General features: G+C 40.5%; 1 protein-coding gene across 4 annotated transcripts in view; it reads right to left on the bottom strand.

Annotated features, from left to right (window-relative positions):
* RECQL5 (RecQ like helicase 5) overlaps positions 1–20,115 on the bottom strand; it is an 88,291-nt gene that overhangs the window by 7,050 nt on the left and 61,126 nt on the right. For all 4 annotated transcript variants that reach the window (XM_073684004.1, XM_073684005.1, XM_073684006.1 and 1 more), the window contains 9 exons: positions 17,306–17,539; positions 15,513–15,609; positions 15,400–15,430; positions 15,009–15,067; positions 12,418–12,491; positions 6,353–6,446; positions 2,019–2,153; positions 1,182–1,912; positions 1,052–1,097 (listed from right to left, as the gene is read on the bottom strand). In XM_073684004.1, the coding sequence (XP_073540105.1) occupies positions 1,052–1,097; positions 1,182–1,912; positions 2,019–2,153; positions 6,353–6,446; positions 12,418–12,491; positions 15,009–15,067; positions 15,400–15,430; positions 15,513–15,609; positions 17,306–17,539 (1,501 nt within the window). The remainder of the gene's footprint in view (positions 1–1,051; positions 1,098–1,181; positions 1,913–2,018; positions 2,154–6,352; positions 6,447–12,417; positions 12,492–15,008; positions 15,068–15,399; positions 15,431–15,512; positions 15,610–17,305; positions 17,540–20,115) is intronic.

Raw genomic sequence — 20,115 nt, 5'->3', positions numbered from 1 at the left:
GAACCAGGCATGTAGAGTCCATCCGTTCACCTTTTCTGCGTCGCACGAAGACACGGTGGTTGGAAACAAAAGATCTCAAATTTGGACTCATCAGACCAAAGCACAGATTTCCACTGGTCTAATGTCCATTCCTTGTGTTCTTTAGCCCAAACAAGTCTCTTCTGCTTGTTGCCTGTCCTTAGCAGTGGTTTTCTAGGAGCTATTTTACTATGAAGGCCTGCTGCACAAAGTCTCCTCTTAACAGTTGTTGAAGAGATGTGTCTGCTGCTAGAACTCTGTGTGGCATTGACCTGGTCTCTAATCTGAGCTGCTGTTAACCTGGGCACTTCTGAGGCTGGTGACTCGGATAAACTTACCCTCAGAAGCAGAGGTGACTCTTTGTCTTCCTTTCCTGGGGCGGTCCTCATGTGAGCCAGTTTCTTTGTAGCGCTTGATGGTTTTTGCAACTGCACTTGGGGACACTTTCAAAGTTTGCCCAATTTTTCGCACTGACTGACCTTCATTTCTTAAAGTAATGATGGCCACTCTTTTTTCTTTACTTAGCTGCTTTTTTCTTGCCATAATACAAATTCTAACAGTCTATTCAGTAGGACTATCAGCTGTGTATCCACCAGACTTCTGCACAACACAACTGATGGTCCCAACCCCATTTATAAGGCAAGAAATCCCACTTATTAAACCTGAAAGGGCACACCTGTGAAGTGAAAACCATTTCCGGTGACTACCTCTTGAACCTCAACAAGAGAATGCCAAGAGTGTGCAAAGCAGTCATCAAAGCAAAAGGTGGCTACTTTGAAGAACCTAGAATATAAGACATATTTTCAGTTGTTTCACACTTTTTTGTTAAGTATATAATTCCACATGTGTTAATTCATAGTTTTGATGCCTTCAGTGAGAATGTACAATTTTCAGTCATGAAAATACAGAAAAATCTTTAAATGAGAAGGTGTGTCCAAACTTTTGGTCTGTACTGTACATATTAACTTGATAAAGTGGTAGTGTATTCAGTAAAACTTTTACAATTCCCCAACAGTCATCATACACTGCTAACCTGCTGCTCTGATTCGTTCTTCTCAGATTCTGGAGATCTGGATATGCTATGAAGAAAACAGATTGAGCATTAACATTTTCCAAATATCGTCCTATACATTTGCTTCTTGCACAACTATAACCAAGCTTACCTACTACGCTTAGCAGCAAAGTCTGAGACCAACTCAGGAGAACTCAGTGATGGCACCTGGGACTCCTCAGAAGGCTCCTTTGTTTGTAGTGGTGGTAGTATGAAGGCATCCATAGGACACGTTTCTGATGGTTGCATATCTTCAGCTTCCATGTCTGTAGTCATAGTTGTGTGGGCCTCAGTTTCCATGAGCTTTTTTGTGTTTGAAGACTGTTCTGTTGAGTTGTCCACAAAAAGATGACTTTTCTCAGATGGTGGGACAATTTCACTTTCTCTGCTAGGATCCTGCTCATCTTCATCAGTTCCATTCTTCCTTTTTATGACCCTATCTAGAGGGTCCGAGGAGAAGGTTTCATGGATTTCACAATTGTCACTAAAAGAGGTAATTGCAGGCCCTGGACTGTCAATTTTTGCTAAACTATTGTCAGTAGTGGTGGACTTAGATTTCTTCTGGAATGAGAAAAACTTGGAAATGTCCTGTGAGTCTTTAGCAGCAGCAGAGGCTAGATCTTGCTTCTTCTTGCTTTGATGTGTCTTCTTATTTGGGCTGTTAACCTTTTTACTGGGACTTTCAGTCTTTTCAGAAGGTGTACTAGCACTGTTAGGTTCACTAAGCTTGGTGGAGCCAGGAATGGGCTGTTTGTTCAGTGCCTCAATTTCGGTTGTGGTTGTCTGCAGTAGACTTGATGCTGTTTGGAAAAGTGATGGCGCCCCAACTCTCTTACGCTTGAACTGAACACAAATGAGTAAGAAATGTAGAATTGTGATTATTGCAATGCAATGTATAATGTACAAACAGAGCAGTCATTTAGATTTTTGTCTGAATGCTCCTACACACCTTTTGCAACTGAGCGGCAGAGACAAATCCATCTTCATGTGCATCCACTTTGGTCTCAATTTTCTCAGAAGAGTTACAAGATCCAAGTGGCACATATGGCTCTCCTTCCTTGGAAGCCTTATTTATCTCAGCAACCTGAAATGAAAGCCACACAGAATTAACAAGACTTACAAATCCCTCCTGTAGATTCTAGATTTCCATTATTATATTTATAAACTGAGCATATAGCTTCACCTGGTCTATGGAGGTGTTTAGGGGGAAAAAGCCTACCATAAAGTATTATTATTACATCCCAAAATGGTGGTACAAAAGTCTGTGCATGGACAAAAGTGGCGCTCTCTCTCAGTTCTAGTTACATTACAGTTTCCCCAAACCTTAGAATCAATGTCTAGGGACACACAAACTGAAAACGGACATTCAAAACTCAATTCTATTTTTAAGGATAAGGTTCTATATTGACAAGACACCCACCCAACTACTTACTCTCACTTAGCTCAAAAGGGGATCTGACACTAGATTACACAAACCAAACTCTTAGATCTGCTGGGTCTACCACTTCAGAATGGCTGTTTAATCTTTTGTTTGTTTTTTTTTTACAAGGCTTCCTGACAAACACTAAAATGACCATTTTATCAGTCCAGCAGTAGCTCATCTAAAGATCAGAAGTATACAGCCATTCTAATGGATTAAAAGGTCTTTAAAGGGAACCTGCACGTCCTATGTGCATCACTAACAAGCTTTTTTCATTAAAATTGGTGGTAGTATAATGATTTTATAACATTGTATATACTTTGTCCTACCTGCTGTTATTAAGTCATAGGGGTGTGATTTTCACATTCAGTCATGGGAGAGCGCAGCAATCAGTCACTGCTGGCACCACCTATGTATTTGAATATTGTTTCTGGCAAGAGCTATTATTGTGGGACGCATGCGCATTTGTACATGTCCGGCCGCCTGAGCAGTGAGACTGTGTGATTACCAGCTTCACTGCGCACGCACGGGAACATAGCGCGTCCGCAGTGAAGCTAGTAATCACACAGTCTCACTGCGCACGCGCGTGCAATAGAGCATCATAGCGAATACATAGTGAAGTTGCGAACTACACAGCCTCACTGCGCACGCGCGGGAACATAGCGCATGCGCAGTGAAGCTGGTAATCACACAGCCTCACTGCACACGCGAGGGGGATAGAGCGTCATAGCGCACGCACAGTGAAGCTGCGAACTACTCAGCTTAACTGCGCACGTGCGGGAAACATAATAAGTGCGCAGTGAAGCTAGTAATCACACAGTCTCACTGCGCACGCGCGTGCAATAGAGCATCATAGCGAATACGTAGTGAAGTTGCGAACTACACAGCCTCACTGCGCACGCGCGGGAACATAGCGCATGCGCAGTGAAGCTGGTAATCACACAGCCTCACTGCACACGCGAGGGGGATAGAGCGTCATAGCGCACGCACAGTGAAGCTGCGAACTACTCAGCTTAACTGCGCACGTGCGGGAAACATAATAAGTGCGCAGTGAAGCTGGTAATCACACAGCCTCACTGCGCAGGCGGCCAGACATGTACAAATACGCATGAGCCCCACAATAATAGCACTTGCCAGGAGCAATATTCAAATATGTGGACGGCGCCAGCATTGACTGAATGTGAGAATCACACCCCTATGACTGAATACGAGCAGGTAGGACAAAGTATAAAAAACGTTATAAAATCATTATACTACCACCGATTTTAATGAAAAAAGCTTCTTCGTGAAGCACATTGCATCACTAACAACGCTATGGGGGCAGTGTAGATCGTAGCTAGGACGTGACAGGTTCCCTTTAAAAGATCTATTTAAAAAGGACAGGACACCTTCTAGGAAACTTCATGAAGGAAAAGGAAACCATAAAAGGTTTTGCCCATTTATGAGTGGGAGACTGTAGTGGCTGAAGTTGTGCTCTCCACTGTCTGAATATATTGACAACTTTATGAGACTTCCTGCTTCTAAGCTGGAAGATACCACTGTAAGGGGAAGCTAGTGAGTGCGCAGCATGCAAACAAGGTGAAGATAAGTGCTGCGGTCTTGCTTCATTTTGGACGTTACGATATAAGAAGCAATGTAAATACATTCCAGTGTTTCATGAAGCAGCAGTTGAAGGAAACTCGAAAACAGCAACAATAAACTCAGTTAATGACATCTGCTCAGTATGAAGTGGATGTCGCTGGCTGTGTACAATATGTAGTTAGAAACTCAGATGAACCCAATGCAAACAACTACAGCGCTCAGGATACGTTTGTACACCCCCTTTGAAAAGTAAGACTTTAATTAATCTCTCATTGCGCACAAGAACAATTTCCAAAAAGTTGATAAGACAAAGTTGAAAAGAATATTTTTTAACCATAACATGAAAGTAATGTTAATAATATAACTTTCACTACAAAATCTTGTGTTTTACTCAAATAACTTGATGCAAAAATGAATACACCGCACATCAAAAACTACTACATTTGAAACCAGAAGTTTACATACACTATATAAAAAGACACATATTCATGTTTTTCTCAATATCTGACATGAAATCAGAATAAACCTTTTCTGCTTTAGGTCAATTAGGATTACCATAATTTTTAATATTTGCCAAATGCCAGAATAATGAGAGAGAGACTATCGTTACGATTGGAGGAAAAAGGGAGAAGCTTGGAAGCCTAAGAACACCATCCCAACTGTGAAACACGGGGGTGGCAGCATCAAGTTGTGGGATTGTTTTGCTGCAGGAGGGACTGATGCATTCACAAAATAGATGGCATCATGAGAAAAGAAGATTATGTGGCAATACTGAAGCAACATCTCAAGACATCAGCCAGGAAGTTAAATATTGGGCAGAAATGGGTCTTCCAAATGGACAATAACCAGAAGCATACTGCCAAAATGGTAACAAAGTGGCTTAAGGATAACAAAGTCAATGTTTTGGAGTGGCCATGACAAAGCCCTGATCTCAAACCTATTGAAAATTTATGGGCAAAGCTAAAAAGGCAGGTGCGAGCAAGGCGACCTACAAACCTGGATCAGTTACACCAGTTTTGACAGGAGGAATGGGCCCAAATTCCGACCAACTATTGTGAGAAGCTTTGTTTGGAGTGAGGAGGTAACTTAATGTTTTTTGGGGGGGGGGGGGGACGCGTTGAGGCAGAATATAAAGCATATTAGAGAGGCATTGGGATCAATTGAGCAGGGAACTCTGATGCAATACAATAGGATGCTCTGAGCTAACTGTAGATAAAGGAGCAAATGCATGGGGCAGTTTATTAGGTCCAAACTTGATGTTCTGCTATAATAGGTCAGAGTCTATTCAGAATTAAGACCAGGAGTTAATATAGGCAATATATCCATATAATCTGTTCCCCTGTTTGGATTGTATGGTTCAGTATACTGTTGCTGCTCCTTAGGGATTTAAAGGGCAAGTGCAATATTATCAGGGAAATTTCTATACCATAAGGGCATTATTGCAATAACATCAGGATAATATCTGTACCAATAATATCTAGTGCATGAATGATAGCGCAATATTGGTAACAGCATAAGCACAATAAAATGCTTAGAAAAGAAGTTTAGATATGCTATGTGGGTGGCAGTAACCATATATGCAACACTATAAAATTTAAGGTGGCATATTTTACAACCAGATTGTGGTACATTCTCACAAATTGACATTATTAATGGGAGAGCAGCCTAGATATGGGGAATAGAATTTTAATATAAAAGATTCCCTAAATACGGCACAATCATAGACGATGAATTATAATATGGGCATATTGAAAGATTTAAAAACAGAATAAATCACATAGGTGTGCCTACTTTGAATCTATATCCTTAATAGGATCCTAGAATTCCACTTTAGGGTTGTATTGAATAGACTAAACATAGCACGGTGGACTGGAAAGTGATAGTTTTATTGTAAGAAATAATAAAGGTTATATTTTATGTATTAGTCCATCTTCGTCAGTGTTTGTGTTTTAAATTAGTAGACTCCTTGAGTTTTCTAGGTCCTCATTCAGTGATCGATCTTTGCCATTCAGATCATGTATAGAATCCGCTTCCCCATCTCACACTTGGAATCTCACAGAGAAGAGAATCTCACCAGATTTTGAGCTTATTCTGGTAAAAGAGAATGTAGAACCAGCAATACTGAGGGGAATCATCAGAGTAGCTAAAGAAACGTATTTGAGAAAATTCTTATAATTTCATCCACTCATTTTTCGTACTAGCCTCAGAAACAATGGATCTTCTCTAATAATGTAAACATTTTGAATTGTGAAACCTGGTAACACAGCCCCGTTAATTCTCACCTTTTTTAATACTGCTGCTTTATATAGGTTAGACATTTTGCTGCTTCGGAAAACCTCATATTCTAGGTCCATAGCAAAAGAAGAGACGTCAACTCTGGGTTGAATATAGACATGAAAGTGAGAGAGAGCATATAGGTGTCAACCGAATAGTAGTGCATTTTATGTAGTAACATACTATAGCCACGTTGTATTTTTTTTAAGGGACAAGTAGAAAAGTTCTAGGTTTGATGAAATCACTAGTTCTAAGTTTGATGACATCATTAAGCTTACAATTCAATGTGCTGAAAAATTCCAAGTGGAGTGAAATGGAGAAATAAAAATTGCAATTATGCCATTTGAGGGGTGGGGGGTTGTCTTTACACCCTGCAGCAAGTTATAACATTGACCTGGAAAAACAATCCTACAGATCTATATAATTATGTCTGTATCAAAGTTGTGTACGGCATATATACAGTTGTGCTCAAAAGTCTAGTTTACATACCCCGGCAGAATTTTTCCTTTCTTGGCCTGGTTTCAGAGAAACTTTTTCTCCACTCATGGTTATTGGTTGGCTGAAGCCATTTATTGTCAAATTACTGTGTTTTCTCTTTCTAAATCTTAATGACAACCAAAAACATCCAAATGACCCTGATCAAAAGTTCACATACCCTGGTGATTTGGCCTGATAACATGCTCAGAATTTGACACAAATGGGTTTGAATGGCTACTAAAGGTAACATCCTCACCTGTGACCTGTTTGCTTGTAATCAATGTGTGTGCATAAAAGCTGAGTGAGTTTCTGGGATACAGACAGACTCTTGCATCCAGCCACTGACGTTTCTGGATTGTGAGTCATGGGGAAAGCAAAAGAATTGTCAACGGATCTACGGGAAAAGGTAGTTGAACTGTACAACAGGAAAGGGATACAAAAAAATATCCAAGGAATTGATAATGCCAGTCAGTAGCGTTCAAACTGTGATTAACAAATGGAAAATCAAACCACGGTCTGGTAGACCAACAAAAATTTCAGCCACAACTGCCAAGAAAATTGTTCGGGATGCAAAGAAAAACCCACAAATAACATCAACTGAAATTCAAGACTCTTTGAAAACTAGTGGCGTGGCTGTTTCAAGATGCACAATAAGGAGGCACTTGAAGAAAAATGGTCTGCACGGTCGAGTCGCCAGAAGAAAGACATTACTGCGCAAATGCCACAAAGTACCTCACCTACAATAAGCCAAACAGCACAGAGACAAGCCTAAAAACTTCTGGAACAAGGTAATTTGGAGTGATGAGACTAAAATTGAACTCTTCGGCCACAACCATAAACGTTACATTTGGAGAGAGGTCAACAAGGCCTATGATCAAAGGAACAACATTCCTACAGTAAAGCACGGAGGTGAATCGCTGATGTTTTGGGGATGTGTGAGCTACAAAGGCACAGGAAACTTGGTGAAAGTTGAAGGAAAGATGAATGCAGCACGTTATCAGCAAATACTGGAGGCAAATTTGTACTCATCAGCCCGGAAGCTGAAAATGGGACGTATTTGGATGTTCCAACATGACAATAATCCAAAACACAAGGCCAAGTTGACCTGTCATTGGCTACAGCAGAACAAAGTGATTGAGACACTCTGGGGAGATCTCAAACGCGCAGTTCATGCTAGACAGCCAAGGAATTTAAACGAACTGAAGGCTTTTTGCCAAGAAGAAGCTTTACCATCGGAGAAAATAGAGAACCTCATCCACAACTACCACAAAAGACTTCAAGCTGTCATTGATGTTAGAGGGGGCAATACATGGTATTAAGAAAAGGGGTTATGTGAACTTTTGATCAGGGTCATTTGGATGTTTTTGGTAGTCATTAAGATTTAAAAAGAGAAATCACAGTAGTTTGACAATAAATGGCTTCACCCAACCAATAACCATGAGTGGAGAAAATGTTTTTTTGTTATCATTCATATTCTCTGAAAGAAGGCCAAGAAAGGAACAATTCTGCCGGGGTATGTAAACTTTTGAGCACAACTGTGAGATATTTATTATATACACACAGTACAGACCAAAAGTTTGGACACGCCTTCTCATTTAAAGATTTTTTCTGTATTTTCATGACTATGAAAATTGTACATTCACACTGAAGGCATCAAAACTATGAATTAACACATGTGGAATTATATACTTAACAAAAAAGTGTGAAACAACTGAAAATAGGTCTTATATTCTTGGTTCTTCAAAGTAGCCACCTTTTGCTTTGATGACTGCTTTGCACACTCTTGGCATTCTCTTGATGAGCTTCAAGAGGTAGTCACCGGAAATGGTCTTCCAACAATCTTGAAGGAGTTCCCAGAGATGCTTAGCACTTGTTGGCCCCTTTGCCTTCACTCTGCGGTCCAGCTCACCCCAAACCATCTCGATTGGGTTCAGGTCTGGTGACTGTGGAGGCCAGGTCATCTGGCGTAGCACCCCATCACTCTCTTTCTTGGTCAAATAGCCCTTACACAGCCTGGAGGTGTGTTTGGGGTCATTGTCCTGTTGAAAAATAAATGATGGTCCAACTAAACACAAACCGGATGGAAGAGCATGCATCTGCAAGATGCTGTGGTAGCCATGCTGGTTCAGTATGCCTTCAATTTTGAATAAATCCCCAAAAGTGTCACCTGCAAAGCACCCCCACACCATCACACCTCCTCCTCCATGCTTCACGGTGGGAACCAGGCATGTAGAGTCCATCCGTTCACCTTTTTTGCGTCGCACAAAGACACGGTGGTTGGAACCAAAGATCTCAAATTTGGACTCATCAGACCAAAGCACAGATTTCCACTGATCTAATGTCTATTCCTTGTGTTCTTTAGCCCAAACAATTCACTTCTGCTTGTTGCCTGTCCTTAGCAGTGGTTTCCTAGCAGCTATTTTACCATGAAGGCCTGCTGCACAAAGTCACCTCTTACAGTTGTTGTAGAGATGTGTCTGCTGCTAGAACTCTGTGTGGCATTGACCTGGTCTCTAATCTGAGCTGCTACTAACCTGCGATTTCTGAGGCTAGTGACTCGGATAAACTTATCCTCAGAAGTAGAGGTGACTCTTGGTCTTCCTTTCCTGGGGCGGTCCTCATGTGAGCCAGTTTCTTTGTAGCGCTTGATGGTTTTTGCAACTGCACTTGGGGACACTTTCAAAGTTTGCCCAATTTTTCGGACTGACGGACCTCCATTTCTCAAAGTAATGATAGCCACTCGTTTTTCTTTACTTAGCTGCTTTTTTCTTGCCATAATACAAATTCTAACAGTCTATTCAGTAGGACTATCAGCTGTGTATCCACCAGACTTCTGCACAACACAACTGATGGTCCCAACCCCATTTAGAAGGCAAGAAATCCCACTTATTAAACCTGACAGGGCACACCTGTGAAGTGAAAACCATTTCCGGTGACTACCTCTTGAAGCTCATCAAGAGAATGACAAGAGTGTGCAAAGCAGTCATCAAAGCAAAAGGTGGCTACTTTGAAAAACCTAGAATATAAGACATATTTTCAGTTGTTTCACACTTTTTTGCTAAGTATATAATTCCACATGTGTTAATTCATAGTTTTGATGCCTTCAGTGTGAATGTACAATTTTCATAGTCATGAAAATACAGAAAAATCTTCAAATGAGGTGTGTCCAAACTTTTGATCTGTACTATATATATACTATTTCTTTCTCCTTAAATAAGGTAGTTATGTTAAATATTTGAATTTTGCACAATTCCTCAAACCTTCTTCTCCAATCCACAGCAATTGCAACTTCCTGCACCAACAGGTGGCAGGACTGTATCCGTTTGCAAAATGGCTGACATCGATGTTCGTATTAGACAACGTTCTGTGATTGAATTCTTGCATGCAGAAGGTGAAACGCCCATTCGAATTCATGAGAGACTGAAAAATGTGTACGGTGATGCAACAGTGGATGTCAGTACTGTTAGACGATGGGTTCGTCGCTGTAACACAGCTGAAGGGCCATCACCGTTGGCTGACAAAATGCGGAGTGGCAGGCCAGTAACCGCAGAGACTCCAAGCAACATTCAGCGAGTCGGTGACATCATTCGTGGTGACTGCAGATGAAGTGTGTGGCATTATCTGCCTCAGTAAAGGCAGTGTGATGAAAATTATTGGACAACTGGGATACAGAAAAGTTTGTGCACGGTGGGTCCCAAGAATGCTTTTTACCATGCTGGAATACATGCCCTTGTTAAACGGTGGACCAAGACTGTGGAAATGGATGGAGATTATATTGAAAAGTGACAAATTAATCGTTAATGTTGTGGTTTTCAACCTATGTAATTGCATTTGAATTTCTTGCCAATTAAAAGGAGAAAAAAAATAGGAGGCATTACTTATTGACTGACCCATATATATATATATATATATATATATATATATATATATATATATATATATATATATATATATATATATATATATATATATAGCATTTATGTTTTACTACTTACAGAACGCCACTTTAAAAAAACAATCATTTTATTTTGTTGGTTGCTATATTTTTAGACCCATACATTTGTATCTTTCTGTACAAACAGCTGTTTTAGGGCTTGTTTTTTGAGAGACAAACTGAAATTTAATTTATCATTACCTACAACTTTATCACAATTTATTCCATCTCTTTGTACTAAGGATAAATAAAAATAAATCTGGAATAGTTTTTATTGATATTTTTTACAGCGTTCACCATGCAGTATAATTAACATGTTACCTTTATTGTTCCGTTCGATATGATTACAGTGATGTACAATACATATATATTTTATCTGTTACTGCTTTTGCAGCAGAAAATCCCTTTTTACAAAAAAAAAATATCTTTTTTTTGGGTGGAGTCATTATATTCTGAGAGCTAGAACACTTTCATTTTTTCGTTCAAGAGATTGTCCACTACTTTAACAATGATGACCTATCCTAAGGGTTGGTCATCAATGTTAAAGTAGTGGACAACCTCTTTCACAGAACTGTATGAGGACTTGTTTGTTTTTTTTCTAACTTGATTTAATTTTTATTGCTACCATTTTGGGGTGCATGCAACTTTTTAATCACTTTTTATTTTAAAAATTTTTGCGAGGTGGGATACACCTAAAAAGCAATTCTGTTTCAATTTTTATGGCATTCATCTTCCGAGAAAAATAATGAAACAGTTTTATGTGTTGTTACGGATGTGGTGAAACCAAATATGTCTGCTTTTTGTGGCATTTTTCCCCCCAAAATAAACTATTTTTTTAATTGTTTCAATTGAGATGTGTTTTTTTCCTATTTTTTTTTGTACATAAGATTTTTTAAAACGTTTTATTTACAATAGTCCGACATGGGGACTTGAACATGTGATCCTTTCACTGAAATGATAATTCACTGTACAACTCATGTAGTATAGTGCATTATCTAACCTGTCAGTGTTTGGTTGACAGTTAGCCTATCAGGCGGCTATGTCTGCCCACCAGTGTCCTGGACTAACAGAGGGAGCGCGTTCCCTCTAAGGCCTCGTTCACACATTCAGCATTTGGTCAGTATTTTACCTCAGTATTTGTAAGCCAAAACCAGGAGAGGAACAATCAGAGGAAAAGTACAATAGAAACACGTCACCACTTCTGTATTTAGTTTTGAATACCTTGAGGGGTGCTATTTTTAAAATGGTGTCACTTTGAGGGTTTTTTTTCCGTATTTAGTCCCCTCAAGGTCACTTCAAAACTGAATAGGTCTGAGATCTTTAGAAAATAAAAGGATGTTTGAATTATGATGCTGATATAAAGTAGAAGTATGGGAAATGTTGATGCTTAAAGGGGTGGTTCGAAACCTATAGGGCCCTTTGTCATCTATCTTTATGCCCTAAGCACTTTTGTAATTAGCTTTATTATTAAATTCCCTAAACTTCTCCCTATCCTATTGCCGTTTTTTTTTTATTTTTATTTTTTTACTTTAGAGGAATCTAAAATGGGATGTCACAGGAGGCTGGGTCTACTAGTTATTATCTCAAATTAACACGTCAGATTTGAAAAATTGGGCTTGATCACCAAAGGGCTAAGGATGAAAGAATGGAAAATTTTCTTACCTATCTGCAGTATTGGAGTCCTGTACATTTTTACTGATGGCTTCCCTAAGCATCTTCAAACAGTGCTCTCGAGCCTATAGGAGACATGTGTACAGATGCATCACTCATATTCAAGGCACAAGCGCCGATAGCTACATAAAGGGTTGGATATAGCATTAACACAATGAATAAACTAAAGCATGTACTCTCTACTAGTTCCTGCGGCACATAATGTAAAAATGTAATGCAAAGGTCAATCTCATTATACTTGAAGTATTGTCATTTCTACAAAAAGAAGTAGCTGGACTAGTGAAGAGGAGTCTTAAAGTCTCCATACAAATTAGACGTATGTCAACCAAACGTGTCAAAATTGGTTGGCTAGGCCGAGTGTCTGATGGCTTTGGGGGCATGCCATTGCTTCCCCAATAGATGATGTTGTGGTAAAAAAAAAAATCAGGCAAAATCGATTTCAGACTGTTCTCTGGGAGATACGAGCCGCCAGAGAAATCTGGCAGCAGCTCTCCTATAGAGAACACAGAAAAGCTTAGCTGAGTGTTCTTGTGTATGGTGGATACAGGAGAGATAGGCATATGGCTGAACAGCCGACTGGCCAACAGATTTCTATTGTGTATGGGGGGCTTTAGAAGGAGGTCAATGCAAGAACAACTAAAATCCATCTTTTCAAAAAAATGTAAGTACAGAATCATGGTGGCTCAGTAGTTAGTATTGTTGCACTGATTAGAAGTATTGCACTGAGGTCCCGGATTTAAATCCCACCAATGACAACATCTGCAAGTAGTTTGTATGGGTTTCCAATAGATACTCGGCTGTCCTCCCACACTCCAAGACATACTAATAAGAAATTTAGATTGCGAGTCCCAATGGGGACAGAGATGATAATGTATGTAAAGAGTGGTGGAATATGATGGCATTATATAAGCTCAATTAATAAAGAGGAAGAGGAATATTAAGCTCACCTGCACCTGGTTGGTTGTCCGGCTGCAGTGAATAAGCACAAGGACAAAACTGGAGCCAGTGTCCAAAATGAATGAGGTTGTCCACTACTTTAGCATTGATGAACTATCCTTAGGATAGGTAATATCGATGTCTGATTGGCCGGGGTCCAAAACCCGGGACCCCCACTGATCAGCTGTTATCGGTGTCAGTGGCTGCTGACCCGAAATACTCACTTGCAGAGCTGGCAGTCTTCTGATAGTGGCCGCCACAGGGTACTATATATCCGCCACCTATTGGCTTGAATAGGAGGCGGATGTGTAGTACCAAGGCTTGGCCACTATCAGAAGACGGCCAGCTGCACAAGTGAGTATTTCCAGTCGGCGGCCACCGCCGACACAGATAACAGCTGATCGGCGGAGGTGTCAGGTGTCGGATCAGACATTGATAACCTATCCTAAGGATAGGTCATCAGTGCTAAACTGGTGGACAAACAGTTTAAATAAAACCCAAAATGTACTTCCTCAAGTTAAAAACATGTAACCAGTAAAATTCCACATACAGGATATGTAAATATTGCTTACAGGTTTCTGGCACGACTGGCCCTTAATCATAACATAGAAACAAATACACAAACTGTGATTTAAAAACCTTCCAAAATGAAGTCACATGGTTCACATTGATTAATTCATTAATTACAACCGATAAGTAGATTGTTGGATATTGGGACAAATTTACCAAAAAGGGAAGAGAGAACAAAACAAAAACAAAACAACCATAACTTGACATGCAAGCTTAATACAGTACGAGTTCATGTCGTGTGTTCAGACCATTTAGAGTGCAGGTTTTTTGCATGAAAATCCAGAAAGACTATTTAACAGTTTCCTATAATACTGTAGCTACCACCTCTAGGTGGTTTATCTATCCTTTCTATTGCTTGCACTTTAAAGTGTGAATGGTTACTTGTATGAATATTTTTAAAATGAGAAGAAACAGCCAGTGTAGCCACCCCTCTATTTCCAATGTCAGAAAGGTGTTTCCCGATTCTCCACATAGTGAATCTGACAGCTACTGCATGTAACTAAATAAACCAAATATTTTGAGCTGCAGTTTAGGGTTCTTTAAACCGTGTGAATAGCTTGGGTGATAATAATTGGCCAATTATGGGTGCATTTCTTGCTACAAATTTAACCCCTGGTGTTATTACAGATTTGAAATCTAGATCATTAAAAATAACTGGTAGATATTTCTTGGTGATATGACATATTTGACAAATTCATGACTGTGAAAAAGTGACCACTTTTTTTATACATATTTTTTTTTTCTTTCTTGGTAAATTTCTCCCAAAATCCAATTACCTACCTATCAGATGCAATTAATGAATGAATCAATCAATGTATACCATGTGACTTACTTTTGGAAGATTCTTAAATGACTGTTCGTATACTTGTTTTTACACTGTAATATCCAGTTGTGCCTGAAACGCGTCAGTGATACTTACATCTCCTGTATGTGGAATCTTACTGATTACAAGTTTTTAGCTTGAATAAAATAAATTCCATGTTTTATTTAATTTTGGACGTTGACTCCGGTTTCTTCCTTCTGCTTAATAAACAGGAACATACAGCATATTGTAATGTCTAATTATAAATTCCTACCTTAACAGTAAGTTTGGGTATTTTGTCATTAGCACCATCTTTAAGTGGACAGTCTTCGCCTGTTCCCAGAAAAAAAAAAATACAGAATAATGCATAACTCCACTGCCTGAAACAGTCCACACATACAATAGTTATTAATCCTGTCTTGCACTCTGCTGATGCCTCTGAACATAAAAGCATCATCAAGCAGGCTACTGAGAGATGATCTCAGAGGAACAACTATTTGTTTAAAATGAAGCAAAAGCATTCTTCACTTCATCAAGGTAAATGTAGCATCAAATGCTGGACAGTCATAAAAATGACCATTCATGTAATACAAAAACGTTCCAGTCCGCCATATGAGCTCTCCGTTCTGGCACATAGAAGGCAGTATTCCAGTAATAAAACATACTTGGTTGAATAAATTCCTCCAGCTCTTTGCTCTGTGAAAAGAAAGAACAGCCCATGAAAAAGTTACTGTTTGTTACTGTCCTGGTATGGGAGAGCTTAGTCTTTCACGCTCACCTTTCTCAAATTCATCTGCTTCTGGTAAAAGCTGTTCCATTCATGTTTGCGATTTTCAGAAGAGTCTTCATTCCCTTCATCAGAATCCTCATCGCACCTGCAAATAACGGGGATAGGCTAATTATAATAGTATCAAAGGGATATCCCACTGTGTAAAGTGATTGCATATTACGAGCATATTCCTTTACTTTATGATTGGAAGGTGGGACCCCCACTGATTCTGAGAATGCAGGGGCCAAGTCGCCTGAGTTTTCCGTGCAGAGCAGCGCTCCTTGTTACAAAGTAAGCGGTTATGCAAGTAAAAGCAGTAAAGGGAATACAGCGCTAAAAGCAGGACTTCACCTGTAGAGGTCCCAGAGGTTGGACCTCCATCGATCATAAAATGATGCCATTCTTCATCATATCTTTCTTGACTATTCTTGGAAGTGAACCATTCTTAATAGTGTAATGTTTTGGCCATATAGCGAAGTGTTAATGATAACTATGCTGGTCACAGTGCTAAAATGCAATCATGTTATAACATACCAGGTGTCCTAGATAGAGTGAAAGGATATGGCCAGTTTTCCCAAGTTGTCATACACTTGGTGTTAAATAACATCTGGTTCGGAAAACTGGGGAGAAACAGGGATGCTGATTTGAATAATTAATTAATAAGTGCACAACGAGAGTCAACTGCATTATACCACAAAAGAATACTTTAGGAAAACAGCAGTCTCCAATTCAGGATTATTGGTAATGAAGAGGGTTTTATTGGCAAGACATCAAATAATATTCATATATTTAACGTTTATTATGACATATTGTGATGTTTCCGCTCCTGCAAGAGAGGCAGAGCTGACAATGAAGCCAACGTTGGCAGCCTCTGCATGAGACAGAGTCCACTGCTGATTTTGGAGAGAAGGCGGCAGAGGAGCATACATCTGCACATGGCTCTCCTCCCTCCTCCGTTTCCATGAAGACTCTTCTATGGGTTGCAGAAGTCTGGTAAGAGGAAGGCATGAGGGCTACCTACTGATTTGTGTAGGAGGCAAAGATGGGGCATCAATTCCATCTGGAAGCAATATAACAGTGTAGGGACATTATTACCATGTGGAGGCACAGAGGGGTGACTATTACTATGTGGCATGGACGGGTGAAGAGAAGGCACTATTATTGTGGAAAGGCACAGAACAGGCATAATTAATATGTGGATGCACAGAAGGGACACAATTACAGTATGATGGCACACAAGGGGGGCTATTACCATGTGTAGGCACAGAGTGGGCACTGTTATATTACTGTTAAAGGCTCAGAATGAGGGTACTTTTTATGTAGGTCATCAGGTGGACATTATTATTGCCTAGGCACTTTGGAAGGCTATAGCACTACAGTGTTTGTTTAGAGGAGGGAAAAATAGAGTAGGGTGCGGGAGAAGTGGTGAGCCAAGGATATCGGTGTGTTACATTCAAGAGGCATGTATGGAAGAAGTTGTGATGGCGGTCTGGGCCAAATACACAAGAAACTAAAGTAAATTGCAATGATCAAATAGATTGTCACCTGTGACTCACTGGTTTTATTTGTACATTATACACATATATGGTCTATAGCACCTGTTAAAAATTATAATCCCAACCTTCTGACATAATATTATCTGCATCTTTCTCGAACAAGGGGAAGCCATGTGCAGCTGCATGTGAGCTCTTGGTTGGGGAAAACAGGTCTAATAAGTGCCAGATAAAACTCTGGCACCATCCAATACAGCTCTGTCATAGTATTAAACAGTTTTACAGCTCACCTTTCACCAGAGTACTCACCTGGCAAACCCATACCCTTTCTTTCCCCCTTCATAAAGTTCTCGGTCATATGCAAATGGTCCAGATGAAGCACCAGGTTGTTGGATGCAGGTTCTACTTCTTCCATTCAGCTGCAATCCTTCCAAATGTTCAAGCTGCTGTTTGACTGCACGTGGATTTTTGCAGCAGTCGCAGGATTTGTTACACAGCGGCTTCTCGTCACCAAAATATGACGCAATGGCAGCATGGCGACACCTGGGGGGAGATGGCACAGCATCTTAGCTTTTGATGTGCGGCAAACGTTATAATATATAATGATTTCATGTGTTCTAACATTCAGATTCTGTGAATAATGAGTGAACCATAAGAGCACATGTATATCCTTTAACCACTTGATCACCTCACTGGAGAGAATATAGGGTACTAGAGTTTCCACCACTGTGCAGGAGCCGCCTGGCTGGTCTCTGGGATGGGCCTGCCATCTACTACATGACAAAGATTTCTTTCACGGCCTGAGCTGAAGGAGTGGCACTGTGTCTCGGCTTGCAGAGTGGAGAAAAGCATCTTTCAGAGCAGCGTATCTTACCCCAGACAAGCAGCGTCTGTCCTTGAGCATAAGGCATGGGCAACCTGCTGCCCGGAGAAAAGGAGTCTGTCTGTGAATCAGTGTGTGACCTCCAATATATGTCCGCCCAGCTGCACACTACGTTACATGTACACCAATACTAGCTATAGTGTACCCTGTGTTATAGTTTGGTCATCAGATCGGGGGCGACATACCTATTTCAGGGTGATGTCAGCAATCAATGGGAAAATGCACCGGTAGTATCGCATTCAGGAGTCCATAGAAATGGAGTACATTGCTCCAAACGTGTAACAATGGTGAACACACTTTACAATACCTCCTAGCTGGGGGACATTTAAACCAATATTTGGCACATGTCTACGTGGTATGACCAGTCACTTTTTATCACCGGTTATAAACTGTAAAGATAGGTGTAGAAAGTGTCAGGGGCACACAATTTGGTGCACGACACCCACTACATTTGCTAGGTGCACAATCTCCCCTATGGTGAAAAGTTTTTCTGTCTGGGATAAAACTTGTCGGGTGATTGAATCCCTCAGACCGTCTCAGCTGTTTTCCTGGAGCTCCACACTTGCACACACAGGGTAAACCTCCTACCCTCCCCTTTTAGGAGAGCTGTAATTCTAAACCTCCCATCTCTAAGGCAACAGGGCAGCCAGGCAGTGCAAGGGCACAGGCAGCTGTCAGGGAGCACAAGCAGCTATGGGCTCCAGGAGGTGAAGGAGGACCGAGCAGTGCTGGACTAGGAGCAGGGGTAAGACCTATATGCTGTGTGCTCTCTGCTACTTCTCTGACAACTTCTGCACTTTCCACTCTCTGCAACATGTTCATCTGGATTGTGAGCAACTGGTTACAATGACCCAACACCAGCTCGTAACATGGAGATTGACAAAGCTTCTTGCCGTTAAGATGAAGCAGAGCTAAACCTGTCCTAGCTTTTATTTCTTTATCAAAGAACCTTTGAAAGACCAGCGATAACACCTGGTGATGATATGATGGGATCTGCTCAACACTCACTACCCAAGTGATGCGATGTTAAAGACAGGGTGAGATCCCCAGGCTTAGGACTTCTAGGTGACATTGTATCACAGAGGAGACCTAACTAAGGCTATGTTCACATATCCAGTAATCATTAGTTAGAACTGATCAAGCAGCAATCCCTTAACAAACAAAAGTTGTGCAGACACAACCTTTGTCCAGCTAAAAAAAACTGATTTCAACTGGATCCGTTTTTGTAACATTGAAGTCTATGGAAAACTGGTCCGTTAGATAGCCATCAGGTTTTTCTTTCATCTGAAAAGTATCGATTTGTAGCTTACTGGATCTGTTTCAAATGTAACAAAACTGCCGGCTATTTAAAGGACCCTTTTTCCATAGACTTCAATGTTAAAAAAAAAAACTGATCCAGGTGAAATCAGTTGTTTTCTTTTAAGCTGGACAAAAAAGTGTCTGCAGAACTTTTTTTGTTAATGGATTGTTGCTGGATCCCTTCTAACTGATGATTACTGGACATGTGAACATAGCCTTAATGTATTGCTAGAAAAAGTTGATGTGTGTCCAGAGAGAACATAGGGGAGGTTTATTCTGCTGGGACAAGTCCTAATGCAATGTAAAAAGTGTCAGAATTTCTGTAATATTTATCATAAGGTTCCTTGACTGTACACTGCAGGCACATTCCCTGCACCAGGTCTGCAACACTGTTCTCCCCACCACCTTGCACTGCGCCCTTCTGATGTTGGGGGGTGCCTAAAAACATCTGATTCCATACAGAGGCAAAAAGGGGTTTTCTGCCAGATTCCATAGATATCGTAGAAATAGAATAGAATAGAAATCATTGCTCGGACGACTCAGTGATCACAATAAACAGGTCTGACTCAGGCTAGACTATTGTGACACCCCCCCATACGAATACCGGCCCAGTGGAGGGCATTGAGGGAGCAGCTGCCGCACAGGGCTGTTCACTAAAGCTCTGGAGTAACAGGTGCTGCTATTCATCACCACTAACCATCTGGCTGTATTAATGACGGCGACACTAACCAAGATGCATTCCCATAGGTAACATACACCACCCAGTAATAACGTCAGCTACGAGATGCTAGGACTCATTCATTAAATGTGAACAGCTTGGGTGTTACTCACTCCCTGCCCTGCCTCTGGGGCAAGGTAAGAAATGGCTGGAGATGAGCACAGGCCACATAGGAGACTGGTGCCGAGGGGAAGGGAGAGAAACATAGTGATGAGAAAT

This window comes from Phyllobates terribilis, unplaced genomic scaffold, assembly GCF_046119375.1.
Source record: "Phyllobates terribilis strain yellow unplaced genomic scaffold, ASM4611937v1 Scaffold_5__5_contigs__length_657084704, whole genome shotgun sequence".
NCBI lineage: Eukaryota > Metazoa > Chordata > Amphibia > Anura > Dendrobatidae > Phyllobates > Phyllobates terribilis.
The sequence above is the reverse complement of the archived record's forward strand: the minus strand, read 5'-3'. Positions and strand labels throughout refer to the sequence as shown.